The 23,093-nt window shown below is 41.5% G+C and overlaps 1 protein-coding gene across 1 annotated transcript in view; it reads right to left on the bottom strand.

Moving 5' to 3' along the window:
• LOC108885048 (immunoglobulin superfamily member 10) overlaps positions 1–23,093 on the bottom strand; it is a 131,671-nt gene that overhangs the window by 41,603 nt on the left and 66,975 nt on the right. The window contains exons 11-12 of the mRNA XM_051066906.1: positions 17,074–17,376; positions 8,794–9,111 (exon numbers count right to left, since the gene is read on the bottom strand). Coding sequence (XP_050922863.1) covers positions 8,794–9,111; positions 17,074–17,376 — 621 coding nt within the window. The remainder of the gene's footprint in view (positions 1–8,793; positions 9,112–17,073; positions 17,377–23,093) is intronic.

Genomic DNA, 23,093 nt, shown 5'->3' with positions numbered 1-23,093 from the left:
ATACAGAACAAAAAAAGTCACAGTACGTCATGAAAAAATAAAAAAAACTGATGAAATTTTGGCTAAAAAAAGTATAAAGAGAAACAACACCAAACAAAACTAAATACAAAAACAAAAAGCTACACAACCACAGCACAAACAGGTGGAGCTGTCGTTCTCATATGAAGATAAAATCAAAACAATCCTTTAGTAAAACTACAACTCTAAACCATCAGAGAAATCATGATTTCTTTCTGCATTTCTAACACAGAGGATTTATTTGCATTTGGGTTTCATCATTGTTTGACTCTCTCCTGTTGTTTCTCTGTCGACCTGAGAGAAAAAAACATCATCATCAAACAAACAAGAAGAAATGAATTAAAAAGTTTAGACAGAATGTTATTTTACCTCTTTTCTTTTTACAGTGCAGCACCAGGAAAACTACTGCTGCTGCTGCTATGAACACAATGACTGCAACCATCCTGCCTATCATGGCTCCTGAAACAGAAAGAGAGTGAGTGAGTTGAAGTGTCCCTGAATGCATCATGATGGTGTTTTCTGATGTTTGGATGTTTGCAGCTCATACAGATATTACAGATAATAACAGTAGTTGCTCATATAGACTAAGAGTTCCTAACTTAATGCTGCCTCACCTTGACTTTTCTCTCTCCTCAGAAAGGTGTTGGTTATCAGAGTCTCCTCAGCATCACTGACTTCACAGCTGTATATTCCCTCATGATGTGAAGATAAGTCCTGTAGCATGAGGCTGCCTGACTCTGACACACCCTTCACCTGCTGCCTCCACTCCTCTGACACTGTGTAGCTGATGTCAGCTCTGCTCTGGTTCAGGATGATCTGACTGTGGTTGAATCTCCAGGTGAGACTGAAGCCTGTTATTGAGGTGATTGAGTCAGGGCAGGAGATTGTTGTTTCAGAGTCTGAAACACTGATAGAAGCTGAAATGATACGACACATTAAAATGAAAAAAAAGTGTGAAGGCACTTTCCAGTGATTTTTTTCACATTATCAGAATAATTCAATATGAACATTGTTGACATTTTGAACATTTCATAGCAGCTGGATTTAAAGTTCCAGAGTGACTGTACGTATCCTTAAAAACACTTACTTGTTTTAAACAAACTGACTCTCCTGCTGTTGCTGTGAGTGCTGATGGTGCAGATGTAGATCAGATCAGTTTCACTGTCTGAAAGTATCAGAGAACTTCTGATGTTGTAGAGCTGCTGCTCAGTCTGCTGGATGCTGGTTTGGTTCTGGAGGTTCAGGTTGGATGGAGGACTGGTGGACCAGGTGAGATCAGGTTCAGGGTAGATCCCCTCTGAGCTGCAGATGATCCTGTTTCCTACCTGCTCCATGTTGACTTTACTGACTGGAGCTGCAAGAAAAGAGGATGTTGATGCTGCATGTGGATAACTAATCACTAATTAATGTCTTTGTGTATTTCCTGTGTGTCTCTCATACCGTCCACTCTCAGGTTGATTAAATAAAGCTCGGGTTTGCCGTTGGTTTTGGTGTAGCATCTGTATCTGCCCTGGTCCTGAACCTCCACCCCTGTCAGCTGGAGTGAGGCGTTTCCTCTGGAGATCTGGTCCTTGAACAGAGATGTTCTGTTTCTGAAGTTCTGGTTCTGGAATCCAAGCTGGTCTTTGTTGCTGTAGAAGACGTGGACAAGAAGGTTTCCTTCTGTCACCTGAGTCCAGATGATGACTGGATCAGCTCCGCTCTGGAAGCTGCACGGTAAGATGCAGCTCTCCATGAAAACACAGGACACCTCAGTGTCTGCAACACATCAGGTAAAGAGCTTGATGAAACATTGAATGCAGCAGCTCCAGTTTGAACATCATTTCTATCCTGACTGAATAAGATCAGACAGTGAACGCCTCACTCACCTTCTCCGAAGAGAGTTAACATCCACTGAAAGGTCATGACCTCCAACAACAGGGTGAACTGGTCCCTGGTCATCCTCCTGTTAGACTTCCTGTGTAGCTCTGCACTAAGAGACATGAGCATGTGGAGTTTACAGCTCAGCTTAATCAGGTTGTTTATCTGCACACTATGATTTTTCTGTTTCCTGAAAGGAGCTGCAGCCTCGCCTGCACCAGTGTCAGTCTTATTACCTGTTAATTCACACAGTGATCTTTATAATAACCACCCACACAGTGAAATGACTGAATTGTGGTGGAAAGTTACTGCGTACAGTTACTGCTGTACACACATCAGTTTGACAGCTTTAGTTTCTTTTCTGATTCAGACTATTCATGTAAAATATAATCAACAACTACAAGTTCTTACTGTGACGTTAATAATCGTGCTCTGTGTGAAACTCATTAGTCTGACATGCGAGTTAATTACACACACAGAAGTCCTCTGTCTAGTTGGTCTCTAACCCTCCCTCGTCTCCAGCAGGACCTCACCTCCCCTCTGAACAACATCCTCACTGACAGAAGCTCAACTTAACGTCAACACGTATCAACAGTTAGAACATGATGAGCTGCTGAAGAATAAATCAACTGGACCTAGAATTAATATCAATATTAAACAGAGGTGAACGTCATATTTCTATTCTGTTTGGACACATACCTGATGTCTTCCTCAAAGTGACTGCTCACACTGAGTGTGTGTGGTGTGTTCACAGCTCGCTGCTGCAGCAGGAAACCAGATCCTGACCTGATATTTAAGGTTGTGACTTTACTTTTTATATATATATTTACCAGCAGCCAGGGCAGGTCTATCTGTGCATTAATCAGGTTATACAATAAGTAGTTGATTTGTCAGTTTGGTTGAAAGGAGCTGCAGCCACAGCTGAAACAACAGACTGTGTCAATCAGCACTTTTCTTTAAAACACAGAGAAGTGAACAACAGGAACTTTAAAGTTTATTTAAAAAGAGACAAAACAAAACAGCCTTTCACTGTAAACTGAGGACAGATTCATAGTGTGGCCAATAAATAAATAAAAAACATGAAAACTAGAGTTTAAATTACAACAACACAACACAGACAGTAAACTACACTGCACAGTAAACTCACAGGCTAGCTGTGTTTGAGATGCAGGTTGATTGCGAAACATGTGACTGCTGCCAAAAACTACAGGAGCTCGATTTTAAGTAAACATCTGAACAGACGAAAGGAAAAGAGGATTAGTGTTTGTTTAAGTGTTCACTGTGGTTAGAAACGATGCTAAACTGAAACAGCAGCAGAAACTCTTCATGAACTCTGCTGCTAATGCAACATTTACATTATTTTAGTGAATTCATTTGTGGAGTTTCCTTCCTTTTTTTAGAGGAGAGACAAATCCTGCAGCTTCTGTCTCTTCATCAGTTTGTCGAGTCACATTTATGTTAAAGTAAATGGCTGCACAGTTCAGTCCATGGTTGCTGAGTAAACTGGAAACAGGGATGTAGAATGAGGTGCCTCAGGTCAGCTCAGTGTGACTGTAGATGAGCATTTCACCATCACGATGAGACACTGATTTATTTCTGTCCTCTCTCTCTCCACGATCCATTTCTCTGTGAACAAAGTGAAAGAAAATCACCATCAACTGTAGTTGATTCAGTGCAGCAGTTCATTTCTAACACAGAAAATTTACTTACATTATGTTTCTATCATTGTTTGACTTTCTCCTGTTGTTTTCTTGTTGACCTGAGAGAAAAAACATCATCATCAACACAAACAACAAGAAATGAATTAAAAAGTTTAGACAGAATGTTATTTTACCTCTTTTCTTTTTACAGCACAGCACCAGGAGAACAACTGCTACTGCTACGACCAAAATGGCTCCACCCATCACTCCACCTATAATGGCTCCAACATTAGTTGATTTCTCTGAAACAGAAAGAGAGTGAGTGAGTTGAAGTGTCCCTGAATGCATCATGATGGTGTTTTCTGATGTTTGGATGTTTGCAGCTCATACAGATATTACAGATAATAACAGTAGTTGCTCATATAGACTAAGAGTTCCTAACTTAATGCTGCCTCACCTTGACTTTTCTCTCTCCTCAGAAAGGTGTTGGTTATCAGAGTCTCCTCAGCATCACTGACTTCACAGCTGTATATTCCCTCATGATTTACTTGCCTGATCCACCACATTCATTTAATAAAGTTCCAGAGTCTTTTTAAAAACACTTACTTGGTATAAACAAAGTGGTGTTTCTGCTGTTGCTGTGAGTGCTGATGGTGCAGATGTAGATCAGATCAGTTTCACTGTCTGAAAGTATCAGAGAACTACTGATGTTGTAGAGCTGCTGCTCAGTCTGCTGGATGCTGGTTTGGTTCTGGAGGGTCAGGTTGGATGGAGGTCTGGTGGACCAGGTGAGATCAGGTTGAGGGTAGATCCCCTCTGAGCTGCAGATGATCCTGTTTCCTACCTGCTTCATGTTGACTTTACTGACTGGAGCTGCAAGAAAAGAGGATGTTGATGCTGCATGTGGATAACTAATCACTAATTAATGTCTTTGTGTATTTCCTGTGTGTCTCTCATACCGTCCACTCTCAGGTTGATCAATGAATCCTTGTTTCCTCTCATGGTGCTGGTGAAGCATCTGTATTTGCCCTGGTCCTGAACCTCCACCCCTGTCAGCTGGAGTGAGGCGTTTCCTCTGGAGATCTGGTCCTTGAACAGTGATGTTCTGTTTCTGAAGCGCTGGTCCTGGAGTCCAAACTGGTCTTTGTTGCTGTAGTAGGAGTGGACATAAAGGTTTCCTGCTGTCTCCTTAATCCAGTGGATGACTGGATCAGCTCCGCTCTGGAAGCTGCACGGTAAGATGCAGCTCTCCATGAAAACACAGGACACCTCAGTGTCTGCAACACATCAGGTAAAGAGACACGTCTTGATTTTAAAGACAGAAAATGATGATGATTGGTATTTAGCAAACAGGACAGTTCAGTCATTTCCTCAGTGTCAGTTCACATCCTCTGTGTATGAGTCTATGAACCTCACCTAAACTTTAAAATCTGCTGTTTAGCCAACACACATGATTTAAGGTCAGTCAAACCATGGAGTAAATAAGCAGAGTTCAGTAGCTTTTAGTTTGTTTCATGCCCATACAGGCCTTCTCTGTGGGCTCGTTCAGTCTATGGGCACACCCTTCAAAGCTCTTTATGTGCAGGTACAGCTGATATGAATGATCAGACAGTGAACGCCTCACTCACCTCCTCTGGAGAAAGTTAAGGTCCACTGAAAGGTCATGACCTCCAACAACAGGGTGAACTGGACCCTGGTCATCCTCCTGTTAGACTTCCTGTGTAGCTCTGCACTGAGAGACATGAACAGAGACATGAAGGTGGATATGACAGTTACACCTGGGCTGACTGAACTGGTTGCCAGCAGTCCTTTTTATAATTCTTCCTGTTTATTCACATATTGATCTCACATTGACCAACAACAGTGAAAAATAGTCTTCACCATCTCTGACTTCATCTGTGCTGACTTCAGAAACTAAAGTTCAGCTTTGAGGTTCTTGTTCTTTGTTTAATTCCATGTTCTGTTACTTTATACTTTTACTCCTCTACATTTATCTGACAGCTTTAGTTACTTTGCTGATTCAGACCATTAAAGCAAAATATCATCAACAATATATGATGATGCAGTTTATATATTAAACAGCAGGAAGTAACCAGCTTCAACATTAAACTGATTAATACATTGAACATTAATATACATTACATTATATATATACTGTGAAAAGGCCTGTTCTGTTCAAGTGCTGTGAGGTTTGAGGATTTGATCCATCATCTCTCATGGAGCATGAACATCAGGAATTTCACAGCAGAGTCCAAACTTGCTGGTTTCACAGTACAGTTGTTCTTCATGCTGATGAATGTGATTTAACCATTTCAGACACCTTCAAACACAGAGCAGGAAGAGCAGAGAGCAGGTTTCCAGATGTTAAAACAGCTGCTTTCATTCAACCTTCCAAAGAAAACTAAAGACTAAAAGATGAAAGTTGATGAAAAGGAATCAAACAGTTGATTTAGACGACAATAAACTAAAGTTGTGTGTAAAGAAAGATGGTGTGAAATAAGTGAGTGAAGCTGCTCTGTTAGAAAATGCAGTTTATCCTCCAAACCTTTGTCCATCAGTCACAAACAGCCCAGGGACGGTGCTGGCAGTCAATGGAAGAGCTGTCCTCCAACATTAAAACAAGTCAGTCAGTCCACAACCACAGACAATCTGCAGTGGATTCAACTCTGACTGTGAGAGAACTCTCACCACAGAGCAGAGGAGGAGGGTTTAACAGTCTGTTAGATGAGGGAGAGGTTTTCAATCAGTCCTCTCTGTGTTTTACTGACTGACTGAATGACTGATGAGGTTACAGCGCCCCCTGCTGATGAGACGACCAATGAGGATCCAGTGTGTGACTTCAGACAAACTTATTACTGAGCTTTAAAGCAGCTGAAAAGACTGGAACTAAATGAACTTCTCTGTGTGTCTGTGTTATTTCTCTCGACACCTCCGACCAGCAGGGGGCGCTGCCTTGTTTTGGATCAGTGGAAGTGAAGGTTGATGATGCTCAGGTGTTGGTGGTGTTGGTGATTTGATGTTGTGTGTTTTGTGGAGCAGATTGTCCTGTTTGATGTACAGAGCTACAGTGGACAGAGCTGAACATCAGCAAGTGGTGAGATGAATCAATCTGCACAACACATGTCAAGTTTTCATCATGGACACTCTGGACATTTCTTCTCAAAGTGTGTGTCAGCACAAAGTGTCACAAGAGCAGCTCCTCAGTGGCTTTTTAAGGACAGCAAATACACACTAGTGTGTGGAGATACAAGGTTTGTACCCAGAACCAACAACATGATGCTTCACATGAAGTTCAAACTGGACAAGAACAAAACATTCAGTATAGATTTTATTAAGAATAAATCACAGCAAGTATTAAAATACACAGCAGTTATCACCCTCTTATCATTATGACTGAAACATGCACAGAGCAGGTTGGAAATGAATGTGAACCTCTCAGCTAATGACAGAAACAAACCTGGAGTCCAGTCAGTGAAAGCAGATCAGAGCAGTGAGTTAAAGCTCTGACTTAGAAAACTCAAACCTTTAGAGTTTGTTACTCACAACAAACATCTGCCTCATGAAATATCAATCAGAGAGACTCACGATGAAGCTGCATGAAGCAGGAGAGAGTTAAAGAGTCAGAGAGTTCAGATGTTCATCAGTCCACAGTCACTACATTCTACTAATGATATGTAATACTACTACATTAGGCAGGTACATAGTAATGATAAAATACATTTTTACATCAAACAGTCTTTGACCTTCAGTAACTGGACTGACAAGGATGTGTTTGTTAAATGGCTTTAAAAACAGAACTGAAGGTTTTATTTACAACGTTTTCAAATTAATGCTCAGCTCAGTTCTCAGCTGTCACTGAAATGAGATCATCAAAACATCCAGTTATCATTTATATGTTCTGGTCAGTGTGATCAGGGTCTGTATTACCATCAATCAGAGGAGCAATAGATGAGACTTCTCCATTCTGGTGAGAAGTTAATTCATTTGTACGTTCTTCAAGTTCCTTTCTCCTGCAAACAAACCTGAAGAAAATTCAGCATCAGAAACATATAAAAGTAAAATCAAAACAATCCTTTATTTCTTCTTCTTCAGTATAAAGATCAAAATAAGCCATGACAGAAATCCTGATTCCTTCAGTAGATTTTCTGTCACTGAGTGAGTTTGATGTTTTTGTCTCATGTATTGTGTTAAACTCTGCTTCCAGTCGTCTGACACTCACACTGTGACTGAGATCATCTTTTTAGCTCAGACACCTCTTCATTTCTAAAGACACTTTAACTGAGGAGGAAAGATTCACTCTTTTGTTTGTGTGGAATCCAAATGAGCTGATTGAGTCAAAAACTGGTTTTAAGTTAAACCAAATAATATTTTTCCATTAACATGTCAACTTTGTGTATGATGCAGTGCAGCAGTGCATTTCTAATGTTTCTCTGTCGACCTGAGAGATTTCCTGAGTCCAAGAAGCATCATCATCAATAAAGACAACAAGAAATGAATGAAGAAATAAGAGGAATGTTATTTTACCTTTTTGTAATATACCACACCAGGACAACTGCTGTTACTGCTGCTACTGCTGCTGCTACAGAAATGGCTCCAACCACTCCACCTGTGATGGCTCCAACATTGGTTGAATCCTCTGAAACAGAAAGAGAGTGAGTGAGTTGAAGTGTCCCTGAATGCATCATGATGGTGTTTTCTGATGTTTGGATGTTTGCAGCTCATACAGTCTGGCCCCTGTGGATAAGATGGAAACACCACCGCCTTACCTTGTGTTATTTATATTTTTAACTTTGTAAATGCAGCCAGGGAGGAATATTTCAATATTTAACAAAGTTATAACAACTTGATTTATTGGTTTAGGTAACAGGTGAGATATAATCCTCACGTGGTTTTCTCCAAGTGGTGTTTCTGCTGTTGCTGTGAGTGCTGATGGTGCAGATGTAGATCAGATCAGTTTCACTGTCTGAAAGTATCAGAGAACTACTGATGTTGTAGAGCTGCTGCTCAGTCTGCTGGATGCTGGTTTGGTTCTGGAGGGTCAGGTTGGATGGAGGACTGGTGGACCAGGTGAGATCAGGTTCAGGGTAGATCCCCTCTGAGCTGCAGATGATCCTGTTTCCTACCTGCTCCATGTTGACTTTACTGACTGGAGCTGCAAGAAAAGAGGAACTTTGTGATGAATTTGACACCATGTTTACACTGTACATTTACAACTGACCTGTACATAACAAACACAGACAAATGTCTTTGTGTATTTCCTGTGTGTCTCTCATACCGTCCACTCTCAGGTTGATGAATGACTCCTCCTTTCCTCTCATGGTGCTGGTGTAGCATCTGTATCCTCCCTGGTCCTGAACCTCCACCCCTGTCAGCTGGAGTGAGGCGTTTCCTCTGGAGATCTGGTCCTTGAACAGTGATGTTCTGTTTCTGAAGCGCTGGTCCTGGAGTCTGAGCTGGTCTTTATTGAAGTAGTAGGAGTGGACGAGGGGGGTTTCTACTGTTAACTGAGTCCAGTGGATGACTGGATCAGCTCCGCCCTGGAAGCTGCACGGTAAGATGCAGCTCTCCATGAAAACACAGGACACCTCAGTGTCTGCAACACATCAGGTAAAGAGCTTGTTAATGAGAAACTTGAATCAGAAACAAAGTCAGATTTAGCTGCTGTGTGATGTTTGTCTCTGTGTTCATTCTACAGCATATATAACATTTAGGAAACTGTAAAACACTTTGTGATCTCCCAACAACATTTCAGCTCTTACATTTCAAGATTTCTGCAGCTCATACAGATATTACAGATAATAACAGTAGTTGCTCATATAGACTAAGAGTTCCTAACTTAATGCTGCCTCACCTTGACTTTTCTCTCTCCTCAGAAAGGTGTTGGTTATCAGAGTCTCCTCAGCATCACTGACTTCACAGCTGTATATTCCCTCATGATGTGAAGATAAGTCCTGTAGCATGAGGCTGCCTGACTCTGACACACCCTTCACCTGCTGCCTCCACTCCTCTGACACTGTGTAGCTGATGTCAGCTCTGCTCTGGTTCAGGATGATCTGACTGTGGTTGAATCTCCAGGTGAGACTGAAGCCTGTTATTGAGGTGATTGAGTCAGGGCAGGAGATTGTTGTTTCAGAGTCTGAAACACTGATAGAAGCTGAAATGATACGACACAAAAGCTATAAATAAAAAAGTCATAAAATTATAATATGATGAGATGAAAAGAAATTTTGCAGTTACCCTTCTTGAAACACTTACTTGGTATAAAAAAAGTGGTGTTTCTGCTGTTGCTGCGAGTGCTGATGGTGCAGATGTAGATCAGATCAGTTTCACTGTCTGAAAGTATCAGAGAACTACTGATGTTGTAGAGCTGCTGCTCAGTCTGCTGGATGCTGGTTTGGTTCTGGAGGGTCAGGTTGGATAGAGGACTGGTGGACCAGGTGAGATCAGGTTCAGGGTAGATCCCCTCTGAGCTGCAGATGATCCTGTTTCCTACCTGCTCCATGTTGACTTTACTGACTGGAGCTGCAAGAAAAGAAGGGAACTTGAGTTTGACACCATGTTACTACTGTACTGTTATAAATGAACTGCACATAACAAAGAAACAAATGTCTTTGTGTATCTCCTGTGTGTCTCTCATACCGTCCACTCTCAGGTTGATGAATGAATCCTTGTTTCCTCTCATGGTTCTGGTGTAGCATCTGTATCCTCCCTGGTCCTGAACCTCCACCCCTGTCAGCTGGAGTGAGGCGTTTCCTCTGGAGATCTGGTCCTTGAACAGAGATGTTCTGTTTCTGAAGTGCTGGTTCTGGAGTCTGAGCTGGTCTTGGTTGTTGTAAAAGGAGTGGACATAAAGGTTTCCTGCTGTCACCTGAATCCAGTGGATGATTGGATCAGCTCCGCTCTGGAAGCTGCACGGTAAGATGCAGCTCTCCATGAAAACACAGGACACCTCAGTGTCTGCAACACATCAGGTAAAGAGCTTCAGTTGAGAACAAAGTAAAATTTCTATGAAGATGAATCAACACCTTTTTAAAACAGTTTGATCAGAAACCTGGATACTGAATGATGTGAATTCATCTCATTATTCTGAAGCCTGTAAGAACAGAGATATACTGTACACCTTTGCTTTCAGCATGCAGATGTGGTCGTCTGACTTTAACTCAGCTCAGTGTTTAACGAACATGACACTTGACTTAAAACCACTGCTTTCAACAACACATGACACATCAACTTTTTTCTGTCATTGTCACATGTTTTGCTCCTGATCAAAGACACAGTTTCATTTCTGATTCTCTTTTTGTTTGTTGTCACCAACACGTCTTCCATCTTTGGTGAAGTCTGAGATTTAGTTGGTCTTAATAAAAGAGAGAAAGATAAGTTAAATCAACTCAATGGATCCTCAGCCTCTAAAAAATACTTCAAGTGTCACTCACCTCCTCTTGTAAGAGTCAGCAACATAACAGACAGAAGCAGAGACCACAGGACACAGCTGACCATGGTCGTCCTCTGTTTATCATCTGTTCTGTGTTAGATACCACTGTCCCAGCAGAGTTTACTGAATCACACGACTGCTCACAAGTCTACAAGAGAGAGTTCACTCATTTGGAATACTGTAGAAATGAACAAATATTCTACTAATGAAACAACATCTGAACCAAACACTGAAAATCCAAACGTATTAAAAAGTAACAAAATCATAAAGGTATCAAGGCTAGAATACACTCTTCAGATATTAAACAAAGCAAACTTACATGTCATTGAGCCGACACAGTCCAAACTATGGAGGGATGAGACGGTGTTAGGGTGGTGGTGGACAGTCTCCTCACCCACCGTCAGACTAACACTCAACTGTAATGTGGTTGTTGTTGGGAAATGAAATGTAGGAACTTGTGGCAAATGGAGGCATGAAGTGAAGAAAAGAGGAGAACAGAGGGAGGAGTAGATCAAATACAGAACTGAAAGATAATCTTATATGTCCATGTTATTAAATCTGATCTAATGAGAGTAAATGTAAAAAAACAGAGGATGTAACATGTCAACAAGATGAAAGTGGAGCTGTACTGGAGGTAATTCTTCCAACTGTAGTGTAACTGCCTCTGTGGCCACCAGAGGGCGCCGAGAGCAACTGAGAGAGAGTGAAAGTGAAAGTAATGAAAGTAACAAAGGAGCCCAACATAAACATGATCACCTGGGAGAATGAGTGTCATTGATGGAGGCTGATCATACGGATGCTTAACCACCTGATCTAATCAACTGTCTGAACAGATGGATCAATATTCATATTCGTGTCTGAAAGTCACACATTTTATTAATGAACTTCAGTCGCTAACAAAGCAACAGCACCATCTAGTGGTGATGCTGGAAAACAGCAGCACAGAATCAATTTATTCCAACAAGAAAACATGAAACAGATAAAATAAGCAAGTACTGAGTAATAAATAAAATGTACAAACACAGATATACAAATATCAACAATCATAATGATGAGAATCATTTTAGAGCAATGAAAAATTAAAGTGCAGAATACACAGTATATATAAAGGTGGGTAGCTCTATAATGCCTAGCTTCATGCTAAGTGTATATACATGTATTTAACTGGAGTGTGTGACCAGAGTCTTCACCTCCACAGATTCAAACCCCACATGTGTCTTTTTGTCTTGATCTTCCTCTGTAGGTTCAGAAAGCTGTAAAGCCCATCTCCCTGCAAACAAATCGAAATAAGATTCAGCATCAGCTGAAACAATCCCTTATTTATTCTTCTTCAATAAAAAGATCAAATAAGAGAAACACAGTAAAATAAGCCATGACAGAAATCCTGATTCCTTCAGTAGATTTTCTGTCACTGAGTGAGTTTGATGTTTTCATCTCATGTATTGTGTTAAACTCTGCTTCCAGTCGTCTGACACTCACACTGTGACTGAGATCATCTTTTTAGCTCAGACACCTCTTCATTTCTAAACACACTTTAACTGAGGAGGAAAGATTCACTCATTTATTCATTAAATCAATGACAACATGATCTAGAAAAAGAACCAATGACTTCATGACAACAATATTCTCCTTTAACTTCTATACTGTAGTTCACACAGTTCAGCAGCTCATTTCTAACACAGAAGATTTACTTACATTTGGTTTCATCATTGTTTGACTCTCTCCCGTTGTTTCTCTGTCAACCTGAGAGAAAAAACATCATCATCAAACAACAAGAATTGAATTTTAAAAAGTTTAGACAGAATGTTATTTTACCTCTTTTCTTTTTACAGTGCAGCACCAGGACAACTACTGCTGCTGCTGCTACGACCAAAATGACCACTCCACCTATAATGGCTCCAACATTGGTTGAATCCTCTGAAACAGAAAGAGAGTGAGTGAGTTGAAGTGTCCCTGAATGCATCATGATGGTGTTTTCTGATGTTTGGATGTTTGCAGCTCATACAGATATTACAGATAATAACAGTAGTTGCTCATATAGACTAAGAGTTCCTAACTTAATGCTGCCTCACCTTGACTTTTCTCTCTCCTCAGAAAGGTGTTGGTTATCAGAGTCTCCTCAGCATCACTGACTTCACAGCTGTATATTCCCTCATGATTTACTTGCCTGATCCACCACATTCATTTAATAAAGTTCCAGAGTCTTTTTAAAAACACTTACTTGTTTTAAACAAAGTGACTCTCCTGCTGTTGCTGCGAGTGCTGATGTTGCAGATGTAGATCAGATCAGTTTCACTGTCTGAAAGTATCAGAGAACTACTGATGTTGTAGAGCTGCTGCTCAGTCTGCTGGATGCTGGTTTGGTTCTGGAGGGTCAGGTTGGATGGAGGTCTGGTGGACCAGGTGAGATCAGGTTCAGGGTAGATCCCCTCTGAGCTGCAGATGATCCTGTTTCCTACCTGCTCCATGTTGACTTTACTGACTGGAGCTGCAAGAAAAGAGGAACTTTGTGATGAATTTAACTACACATTTACCACCATACATTCATAAATGCACTACACACAATGGTTTCCTGTATTTCCTGTGTGTCTCTCATACCGTCCACTCTCAGGTTGATCAATGAATCCTTGTTTCCTCTCATGGTGCTGGTGTGACATCTGTATCTGTCCTGGTCCTGAACCTCCACCCCTGTCAGCTGGAGTGAGGCGTTTCCTCTGGAGATCTGGTCCTTGAACAGTGATGTTCGGCCTCTGAAGCGCTGGTTCTGGAGTCCGAGCTGGTCTTGGTTTCTGTAGAAGGAGTGGACATAAGGGTTTCCTGCTGTCTCCTGAATCCACTGGATGACTGGATCAGCTCCGCTCTGGAAGCTGCACGGTAAGATGCAGCTCTCCATGAAAACACAGGACACCTCAGTGTCTGCAACACATCAGGTAAAGAGCTTCATGTTAAGGTTCAATACAGGAAAATATCCACTTCAACTTTATCAAAGAGAGTAAACTAAACATTAGAAACATCTCTGCAGCCTGGAAGAGAAGCATTAAGGTGAAACAACTTCAAAAAGTATAAAAGCACCATCAATGGAATTAAGACCAGAGTCAGATAAGTTATGAAAGAGGGGAAGTCTGGGCTGAAATGAATAAAGAGCGTTAGGAAACAGCTTGACAGGATGTGATCGACTGTTTAACGTTTTACAACAGATGACACATGCAATATGGTCTATTTTCTGCCAGTTACAGTCGCATGTTTTTCAGTGCAGGCTCAGCACCATTTTTGCTGAGAGAGAGATTGTAGCTTCTGCATCTTTGAGGACTGTGACTAGATTAATCCACTGAAAGAATCTGAATCCATCCTCAGCCTCCTCTTGACTTTATATTTGGAGAAAAATACAGAGAGGTTCCACTGAGAGCCTCTTTAAGAGCTGGTCTGTTGAATCACTTATAACCCTGAATATAATCAAGTTAGAATTGGTAGTCCTAGATGACTATGCTCAGTATCAACAAGTGGAGTGTTAAACACTTGGCCTCACATTAACTGTGACTCCTGTATACACCAAGCAGCAGACAGCCTCTATTTCAATCACTTAAAGTTCACTTACCTCCTGTTGTGAGAGTCAGCAGCAACAGAACAGACAGGACACAGCTGAGCCTGCTCATTCTCTGTAGTGTCATCTGCACTGTGTGGATCCCTCTGTCCAGGAAGTGTCGTACCTAATGGAACAAAAAAATCAACAAGAAACATTAGAAGGCAGTCAGCATTAAATCAACAGGGACAAACAGTGAAGTGGATTCTGATCCAAAAACAGCAAAAGATCAGCAAACTGCACTGAGAGCTCCCAGGAGGTCGTATACAGACAAGAACAGGCAACATACAGGCTCTGATCAGATATGAGTCTCCACGTGGGTCCAGGGAAAACCCGCTCCACGTTCAAATCAACATGTGCCTCTGTCAGAGAGAGGGCGGGTGGGTGTGGTTAACTGGTGACTCCAGCCCTCCTGCTGCTCTAACTACAGCCTGAGATGCATGAGAATAAATGAATTTCTCAGCTGGTTGTGATCTGCATGATCTCATTCAGGAGACAAAGCATGCTGCTGTGGAGAGGGCAAATAAAGCCTGGAGTCCTGTCCAGAGTGGTCCCACCTCTGACCCAGTGTGAGCCTGAGACAGACTCCCACCACCACTGAAACTTAACTCATCACATAACAAAACCATAGAGATATTATGGTGAGAACACAAAGCAAACTCACATGTCATTCAGCCTGCACAGTCCAAACTATGGAGGGATGAGAGATCCACGTGAGACCATCCATCTGTCTGTGTTCACTGTGAGTTCCCACATCTGAACACTTCAGCTGTTAAAAACAAATGAAGCGGGAGATTCCTGTGCATGAGGAAGCAAGATAAGAGGAGTGAGTGGGATAAGAAAATAATGAGGGCACAGACTCAGGAAATGACATGGGAACTTGTGACCAATGGAGACGAAGAGGAGGAGGAACAAGAAATGAAAATGTCTACATTTGATGTTTTGTGATAGAGACAATTAATGTAAATAGGATGTAGCCTCTGGGTTTTCCCGTGAAACCATCATGTTTCTGTTCTTTTAAATGTGTCGGAAAATAGTGAACATCTCCTGACTTTAAAGCTCGGTTAAAAAGAGGAAGTGTTTTATCAGGGCGTCTGTGTCACTCTGCAGTTACACCACCAAAACTTAATCATCTAGTGTCAGTTCTCTTTCAGTGTCAGTGAGCTTTAGAGCAGCTGAAACAAGTGTAAGAAACTGCAGTGAAATCAGGTCAACGTGTAGAATCAGAGCATGAGCTGCAGGAAAAAACAGATAAATCAACAAAAGATGGAAATAGAAAAATACAATGAAATGAGAGCAGGCATATAAACATGATGATATTGTTAAGACATAGACACCTTTAAAAAATCTATTTATTATTGTATTATTTATATCATTTGAAGTTCTCTAAAAACCATAAAGACAGCACTACAGTGTCATTAAAAGTTAAAGTAAACACACACCAACTTTGTGTCTCTGTCACCCAGGTTCTGAGCAAACAAACATTTCTAAACTTCCCTCACATTGAGAGACATGTGGTTACAGTTCTGACACCATTAGTTCCTTATTCTCAGTACCGTTATTACTCTTGAAAATAAAAGCACGATCTTCACAATAAAAGCAGTGGAACAACCAAAACCACAGGTTTCAGAAAATTCTCATGAAAAGACTAAAAATACCAGATGATGAAATAATGTTGGACCACACTAAATATCATTCACAACCAGTCGTTTTAGAGGCACTGTCTGTGATGTGTTTGAGTTTGTTCCTATTGGAGGAATTTAACCTGTTGAAGAAACAGGGGGAACAGCAGCAGCAGAGGGTGGAGGAGGAGGAGGAGGAGGTCTCCACCTTCTCAACACTGTCATTATTGATGCAGGTGGTGCTGTGTGTGCTAGTGTTCTTTTGTCTTGAGTTGGAGGAGTCTCCTGATCATGTGGTGGAGCTGCAGCAGAGGATGAGGATAAGGAGGAGTCTGGAGCTTTGTCTGGTTTCATATGTTGAGCTTTTCACTGACAAACCAGTGTGTTCCTGCAGTGTAGTGCAGAGCCTCAGATACAAACTTCATCCTGGTCTGATCTGGTTTTTCTCTCTCTGTTCTGTGAAGATGAAACCAAACAGGAGAGCCCATCGTTTGCTGAGACACTGATGGAGGATCAGTTAATCCTTCAGAGTCCAGTGGAGAGGTTGGAGAACGTCTCCATGTTCACATTGATTTAATACAGTCACAGCTCAGGACTGCATATGAGGCATCATGTTTGTGGGCTGTTCGCACGTCTGTACGAACATCTGTCAATACCATTTGTAGTTTTACTTTTCTTTTTACAGCACAGCACCAGGACAACTACTGCTGCTACGACCAAAATGGCTCCAACCATCACTCCACCTATAATGGCTCCAACATTGGTTGAATCCTCTGAAACAGAAAGAGAGTGAGTGAGTTGAAGTGTCCCTGAATGCATCATGATGGTGTTTTCTGGATGTTTGCAGCTCATACAGATATTACAGATAATAACAGTAGTTGCTCATATAGACTAAGAGTTCCTAACTTAATGCTGCCTCACCTTGACTTTTCTCTCTCCTCAGAAAGGTGTTGGTTATCAGAGTCTCCTCAGCATCACTGACTTCACAGCTGTATATTCCCTCATGATGTGAAGATAAGTCCTGTAGCATGAGGCTGCCTGACTCTGACACACCCTTCACCTGCTGCCTCCACTCCTCTGACACTGTGTAGCTGATGTCAGCTCTGCTCTGGTTCAGGATGATCTGACTGTGGTTGAATCTCCAGGTGAGACTGAAGCCTGTTATTGAGGCGATTGAGGTTGTGCAGGAGATTGTTGTTTCAGAGTCTGAAACACTGATAGAAGCTGAAATGATACGACACAAAAACTATAAATAAAAAAGTCATAAAATTGTAATATGATGAGATGAAAACAAATTTTGATAAATGCAGAGTTAGGGTTAGCCCAACTCTTCTTGAAACACTTACTTGGTTTAAACAAAGCTGCTCTCCTGCTGTTGCTGCGAGTGCTGATGGTGCAGATGTAGCTCAGATCAGTTTCACTGTCTGAAAGTATCAGAGAACTACTGATGTTGTAGAGCTGCTGCTCAGTCTGCTGGATGCTGGTTTGGTTCTGGAGGTTCAGGTTGGATGGAGGTCTGGTGGACCAGGTGAGATCAGGTTCAGGGTAGATCCCCTCTGAGCTGCAGATGATCCTGTTTTCTACCTGCTCCATGTTGACTTTACTGACTGGAGCTGCAAGAAAAGAGGAACTTTGTGATGAATTTGACACCATGTTTACACTGTACATTTACAACTGATCTGTACATAACAAACACAGACAAATGTCTTTGTGTATTTCCTGTGTGTCTCTCATACCGTCCACTCTCAGGTTGATCAATGAATCCTGGCTTCCTCTGTTGGTGCTTGTGTGACACTTGTATCTGCCCTGGTCCTGAACCTCCACCCCTGTCAGCTGGAGTGAGGCGTTTCCTCTGGAGATCTGGTCCTTGAACAGTGATGTTCTGCCTCTGAAGAACTGGTTCTGGTGTCCGAGTTGGTCTTGGTTGCTGTAGTAGGAGTGGACATTAAGCTGTCCTTGTGTCTCCAGAAACCAGATGATGACTGGATCAGCTCCGCTCTGGAAGCTGCACGGTAAGATGCAGCTCTCCATGAAAACACAGGACACCTCAGTGTCTGCAACACATCAGGTAAAGAGACACGTCTTGATTTTAAAGATAGAAAATGATGAACAAAGGCTTTCGTTGGTATATTTAGCAAACAGGAAAGTTCAGTCATTTCCTTAAGGTCAGTTCACATCCTCTGTGTATGAGTCTATGAACTACAGATAGACTGATTATCGGCAACAGCCAATCAGCAGAGAAAGCTGTGCATGCACAGTGCTCACACATGCTGAACAACTCTGAGTCTCACATTTCTGTGCAAATTTAACTTTGTTTTATTGACTTTATAAAACTTCACTTTTACTGCAAATGAATATCGGCCCCAAATATCGGTTACGGCCTCCTTGACTACTAATAACCAGTATCGGCCCTGAAAATAACATAATGGTCTATCACTACTACGAACCTCACCGAAACTTTAAAATCTGCTGTTTAGCCAACAGACATGAGGTAGGTAGGTACATCTGATATGAATGATCAGACAGTGAACGCCTCACTCACCTCCTCTGGAGAAAGTTAACGTCCTCAGAAAGATCACAGCCACCAAACACAGCTCACAGTTGATCACAGTCATCGTCCTCATGAACTTAATGTGCAGATCTGTCCCGGAAAGAAAAAGAGGAAGTTTGAATATGAAACTTATGGTTAGGCCATCTGTTTTTTATCTGACTGCTTCAGTCTGTTAGTGCATGTAAACCATGTTATTTACCTTCAGGGTTGCCAGGTGCTGCTTTCCAACGGAACAGATCCCTGTATAAAGAAGGAACTGAACGATCAATAGGCTGTGTCAGTCCACACATTTTTATAGCCCTTCTTCAAACAGTGACCTTCTGTGTCCCCACTAATATATTATACTGCAGTACAGTGGAAAGTACCTTTCTTACTAAGTACTATATGTACTGTTTTGAGGTCCTTGTACTTTGTTTAATTTCATTTCATGCTACTTTATATTTTATACTTTACATTTATCTGACAGCTTTAGTTACTTTGCTGATTCAGACCATTAAAGTAAAATATAATCAACTAATATATGATGATGATTTATATATTAAACAGCAGGAAGTAACCAGCTTCAACATTAAACTGATTAATACATCAATGATTAATATACATTATATTATATATTAGATATAAACTGTGAAATAGCGAAATAATGAGTACTCACTGTGAGGTTTGAGGATTTGATCCGTCTCCTCTCACGGAGCAAAAACACTGGAAATGTATAAAGTGACAGCAGAGCAGAGTCCAGACTTTTTGGTTTCACAGTACAATTCTTCTTCATGTTGATGAATGTGATTTAATCATTTCACCTTCAAACACAGAGCAGGAAGAGCAGAGAGCAGGTTTCCAGATATAAAAAGTCTAAAGACTAAAAGATGAAAGTTGATGAAAAGGAATCAAACAGCTGATTTAGACGACAATAAACTAAAGTTGTGTGTAAAGAAAGATGGTGTGAAATAAGTGAGTGAAGCTGCTCTGTTAGAAAATGCAGTTTATCCTCCAAACCTTTGTCCATCAGTCACAAACAGCCCAGGGACGGTGCTGGCAGTCAATGGAAGAGCTGTCCTCCAACATTAAAACAAGTCAGTCAGTCCACAACCACAGACAATCTGCATCCATCCTTCCATCATTTATACCGCTTGTCCATTAAGGGTTGTGGGGGGCTGGAGCCTATCCCAGCTGACGTTGGGCGAGAGGCGGCGTACACTCTGTACAGATCGCCAGTCCGTCACAGATCTGTAGTGGATTAAAGACTTCCTCTGAGAGAACTCTCACCACAGAGCAGAGGAGGAGGGTTTAACAGTCTGTTAGATGAGGGAGAGGTTTTCAGTCAGTCCTCTCTGTGTTTTACTGACTGACTGAATGACTGATGAGGTTACAGCGCCCCCTGCTGATGAGACGACCAATGAGGATCCAGTGTGTGACTTCAGACAAACTTATTACTATTACTTAAAGCAGCTGAAAAGACTGGAACTAAATGAACTTCTCTGTGTGTCTTTGTTATTTCTGTTGACACCTCCGACCAGCAGGGGGCGCTGCCTTGTTTTGGATCAGTGGAAGTGAAGGTTGATGATGCTCAGGTGTTGGTGGTGTTGGTGATAGTGATTGTTTGACTCCCTCCTGTTGTTTTCTTATCGACCTGAGAGAAAAAACATCATCATCAATACAAACAACAAGAAATGAATTAAAAAGTGTCGACAGAATGTTATTTTACCTCTTTTCTTTTTACAGCACAGCACCAGGAAAACTACTGCTGCTACTGCTGCTAAGATGAAAATGACTGCAAGCACCCTGTGTGTAATGTCTATAACATTGGTTGAATTCTCTGAAACAGAAAGAGAGTGAGTGAGTTGAAGTGTCCCTGAATGCATCATGATGGTGTTTTCTGATGTTTGGATGTTTGCAGCTCATACAGATATTACAGATAATAACAGTAGTTGCTCATATAGACTAAGAGTTCCTAACTTAATGCTGCCTCACCTTGACTTTTCTCTCTCCTCAGAAAGGTGTTGGTTATCAGAGTCTCCTCAGCATCACTGACTTCACAGCTGTATATTCCCTCATGATTTACTTGCCTGATCCACCACATTCATTTAATAAAGTTCCAGAGTCTTTTTAAAAACACTTACTTGGTATAAACAAAGTGACTCTCCTCCAGTTTTTTCGAGTGCTGATGGTGCAGATGTAGATCAGATCAGTTTCACTGTCTGAAAGTATCAGAGAACTACTGATGTTGTAGAGCTGCTGCTCAGTCTGCTGGATGCTGGTTTGGTTCTGGAGGTTCAGGTTGGATGGAGGTCTGGTGGACCAGGTGAGATCAGGTTGAGGGTAGATCCCCTCTGAGCTGCAGATGATCCTGTTTCCTACCTGCTCCATGTTGACTTCACTGACTGGAGCTGGATGAATTCACAAATAATTTTAGGTAAAAAATGAATTTTTACTTCAGCAATTTGACAAAAGAGTTAATGTCTTTGTGTATTTCCTGTGTGTCTCTCATACCGTCCACTCTCAGGTTGATCAATGAATCCTCGCTTCCTCTGTTGGTGCTGGTGTGACACTTGTATATATCTTCGTCCTGAACCTCCACCCCTGTCAGCTGGAGTGAGGCGTTTCCTCTGGAGATCTGGTCCTTGAACAGTGATGTTCTGTTTCTGAAGAACTGGTCCTGGAGTCCAAACTGGTCTTTGTTGCTGTAGTAGGAGTGGACATAAAGGTTTCCTGCTGTCTCCAGAAACCAGTGGATGACTGGATCAGCTCCGCTCTGGAAGCTGCACGGTAAGATGCAGCTCTCCATGAAAACACAGGACACCTCAGTGTCTGCAACACATCAGGTAAAGAGACACGTCTTGATTTTAAAGACAGAAAATGATGATGATTGGTATTTAGCAAACAGGACAGTTCAGTCATTTCCTCAGTGTCAGTTCACATCCTCTGTGTATGAGTCTATGAACCTCACCTAAACTTTAAAATCTGCTGTTTAGCCAACACACATGATTTAAGGTCAGTCAAACCATGGAGTAAATAAGCAGAGTTCAGTAGCTTTTCGTTTGTTTCATGCCCATACAGGCCTTCTCTGTGGGCTCGTTCAGTCTATGGGCACACCCTTCAAAGCTCTTTATGTGCAGGTACAGCTGATATGAATGATCAGACAGTGAACGCCTCACTCACCTCCTCTGGAGAAAGTTAAGGTCCACTGAAAGGTCATGACCTCCAACAACAGGGTGAACTGGACCCTGGTCATCCTCCTGTTAGACTTCCTGTGTAGCTCTGCACTGAGAGACATGAACAGAGACATGAAGGTGGATATGACAGTTACACCTGGGCTGACTGAACTGGTTGCCAGCAGTCCTTTTTATAATTCTTCCTGTTTATTCACATATTGATCTCACATTGACCAACAACAGTGAAAAATAGTCTTCACCATCTCTGACTTCATCTGTGCTGACTTCAGAAACTAAAGTTCAGCTTTGAGGTTCTTGTTCTTTGTTTAATTCCATGTTCTGTTACTTTATACTTTTACTCCTCTACATTTATCTGACAGCTTTAGTTACTTTGCTGATTCAGACCATTAAAGCAAAATATCATCAACAATATATGATGATGCAGTTTATATATTAAACAGCAGGAAGTAACCAGCTTCAACATTAAACTGATTAATACATTGAACATTAATATACATTACATTATATATATACTGTGAAAAGGCCTGTTCTGTTCAAGTGCTGTGAGGTTTGAGGATTTGATCCATCATCTCTCATGGAGCATGAACATCAGGAATTTCACAGCAGAGTCCAAACTTGCTGGTTTCACAGTACAGTTGTTCTTCATGCTGATGAATGTGATTTAACCATTTCAGACACCTTCAAACACAGAGCAGGAAGAGCAGAGAGCAGGTTTCCAGATGTTAAAACAGCTGCTTTCATTCAACCTTCCAAAGAAAACTAAAGACTAAAAGATGAAAGTTGATGAAAAGGAATCAAACAGTTGATTTAGACGACAATAAACTAAAGTTGTGTGTAAAGAAAGATGGTGTGAAATAAGTGAGTGAAGCTGCTCTGTTAGAAAATGCAGTTTATCCTCCAAACCTTTGTCCATCAGTCACAAACAGCCCAGGGACGGTGCTGGCAGTCAATGGAAGAGCTGTCCTCCAACATTAAAACAAGTCAGTCAGTCCACAACCACAGACAATCTGCAGTGGATTCAACTCTGACTGTGAGAGAACTCTCACCACAGAGCAGAGGAGGAGGAGGGTTTAACAGTCTGTTAGATGAGGGAGAGGTTTTCAGTCAGTCCTCTCTGTGTTTTACTGACTGACTGAATGACTGATGAGGTTACAGCGCCCCCTGCTGATGAGACGACCAATGAGGATCCAGTGTGTGACTTCAGACAAACTTATTAC

Source organism: Lates calcarifer, linkage group LG24, assembly GCF_001640805.2.
Source record: "Lates calcarifer isolate ASB-BC8 linkage group LG24, TLL_Latcal_v3, whole genome shotgun sequence".
Lineage (NCBI taxonomy): Eukaryota > Metazoa > Chordata > Actinopteri > Centropomidae > Lates > Lates calcarifer.
The sequence above is the reverse complement of the archived record's forward strand: the minus strand, read 5'-3'. Positions and strand labels throughout refer to the sequence as shown.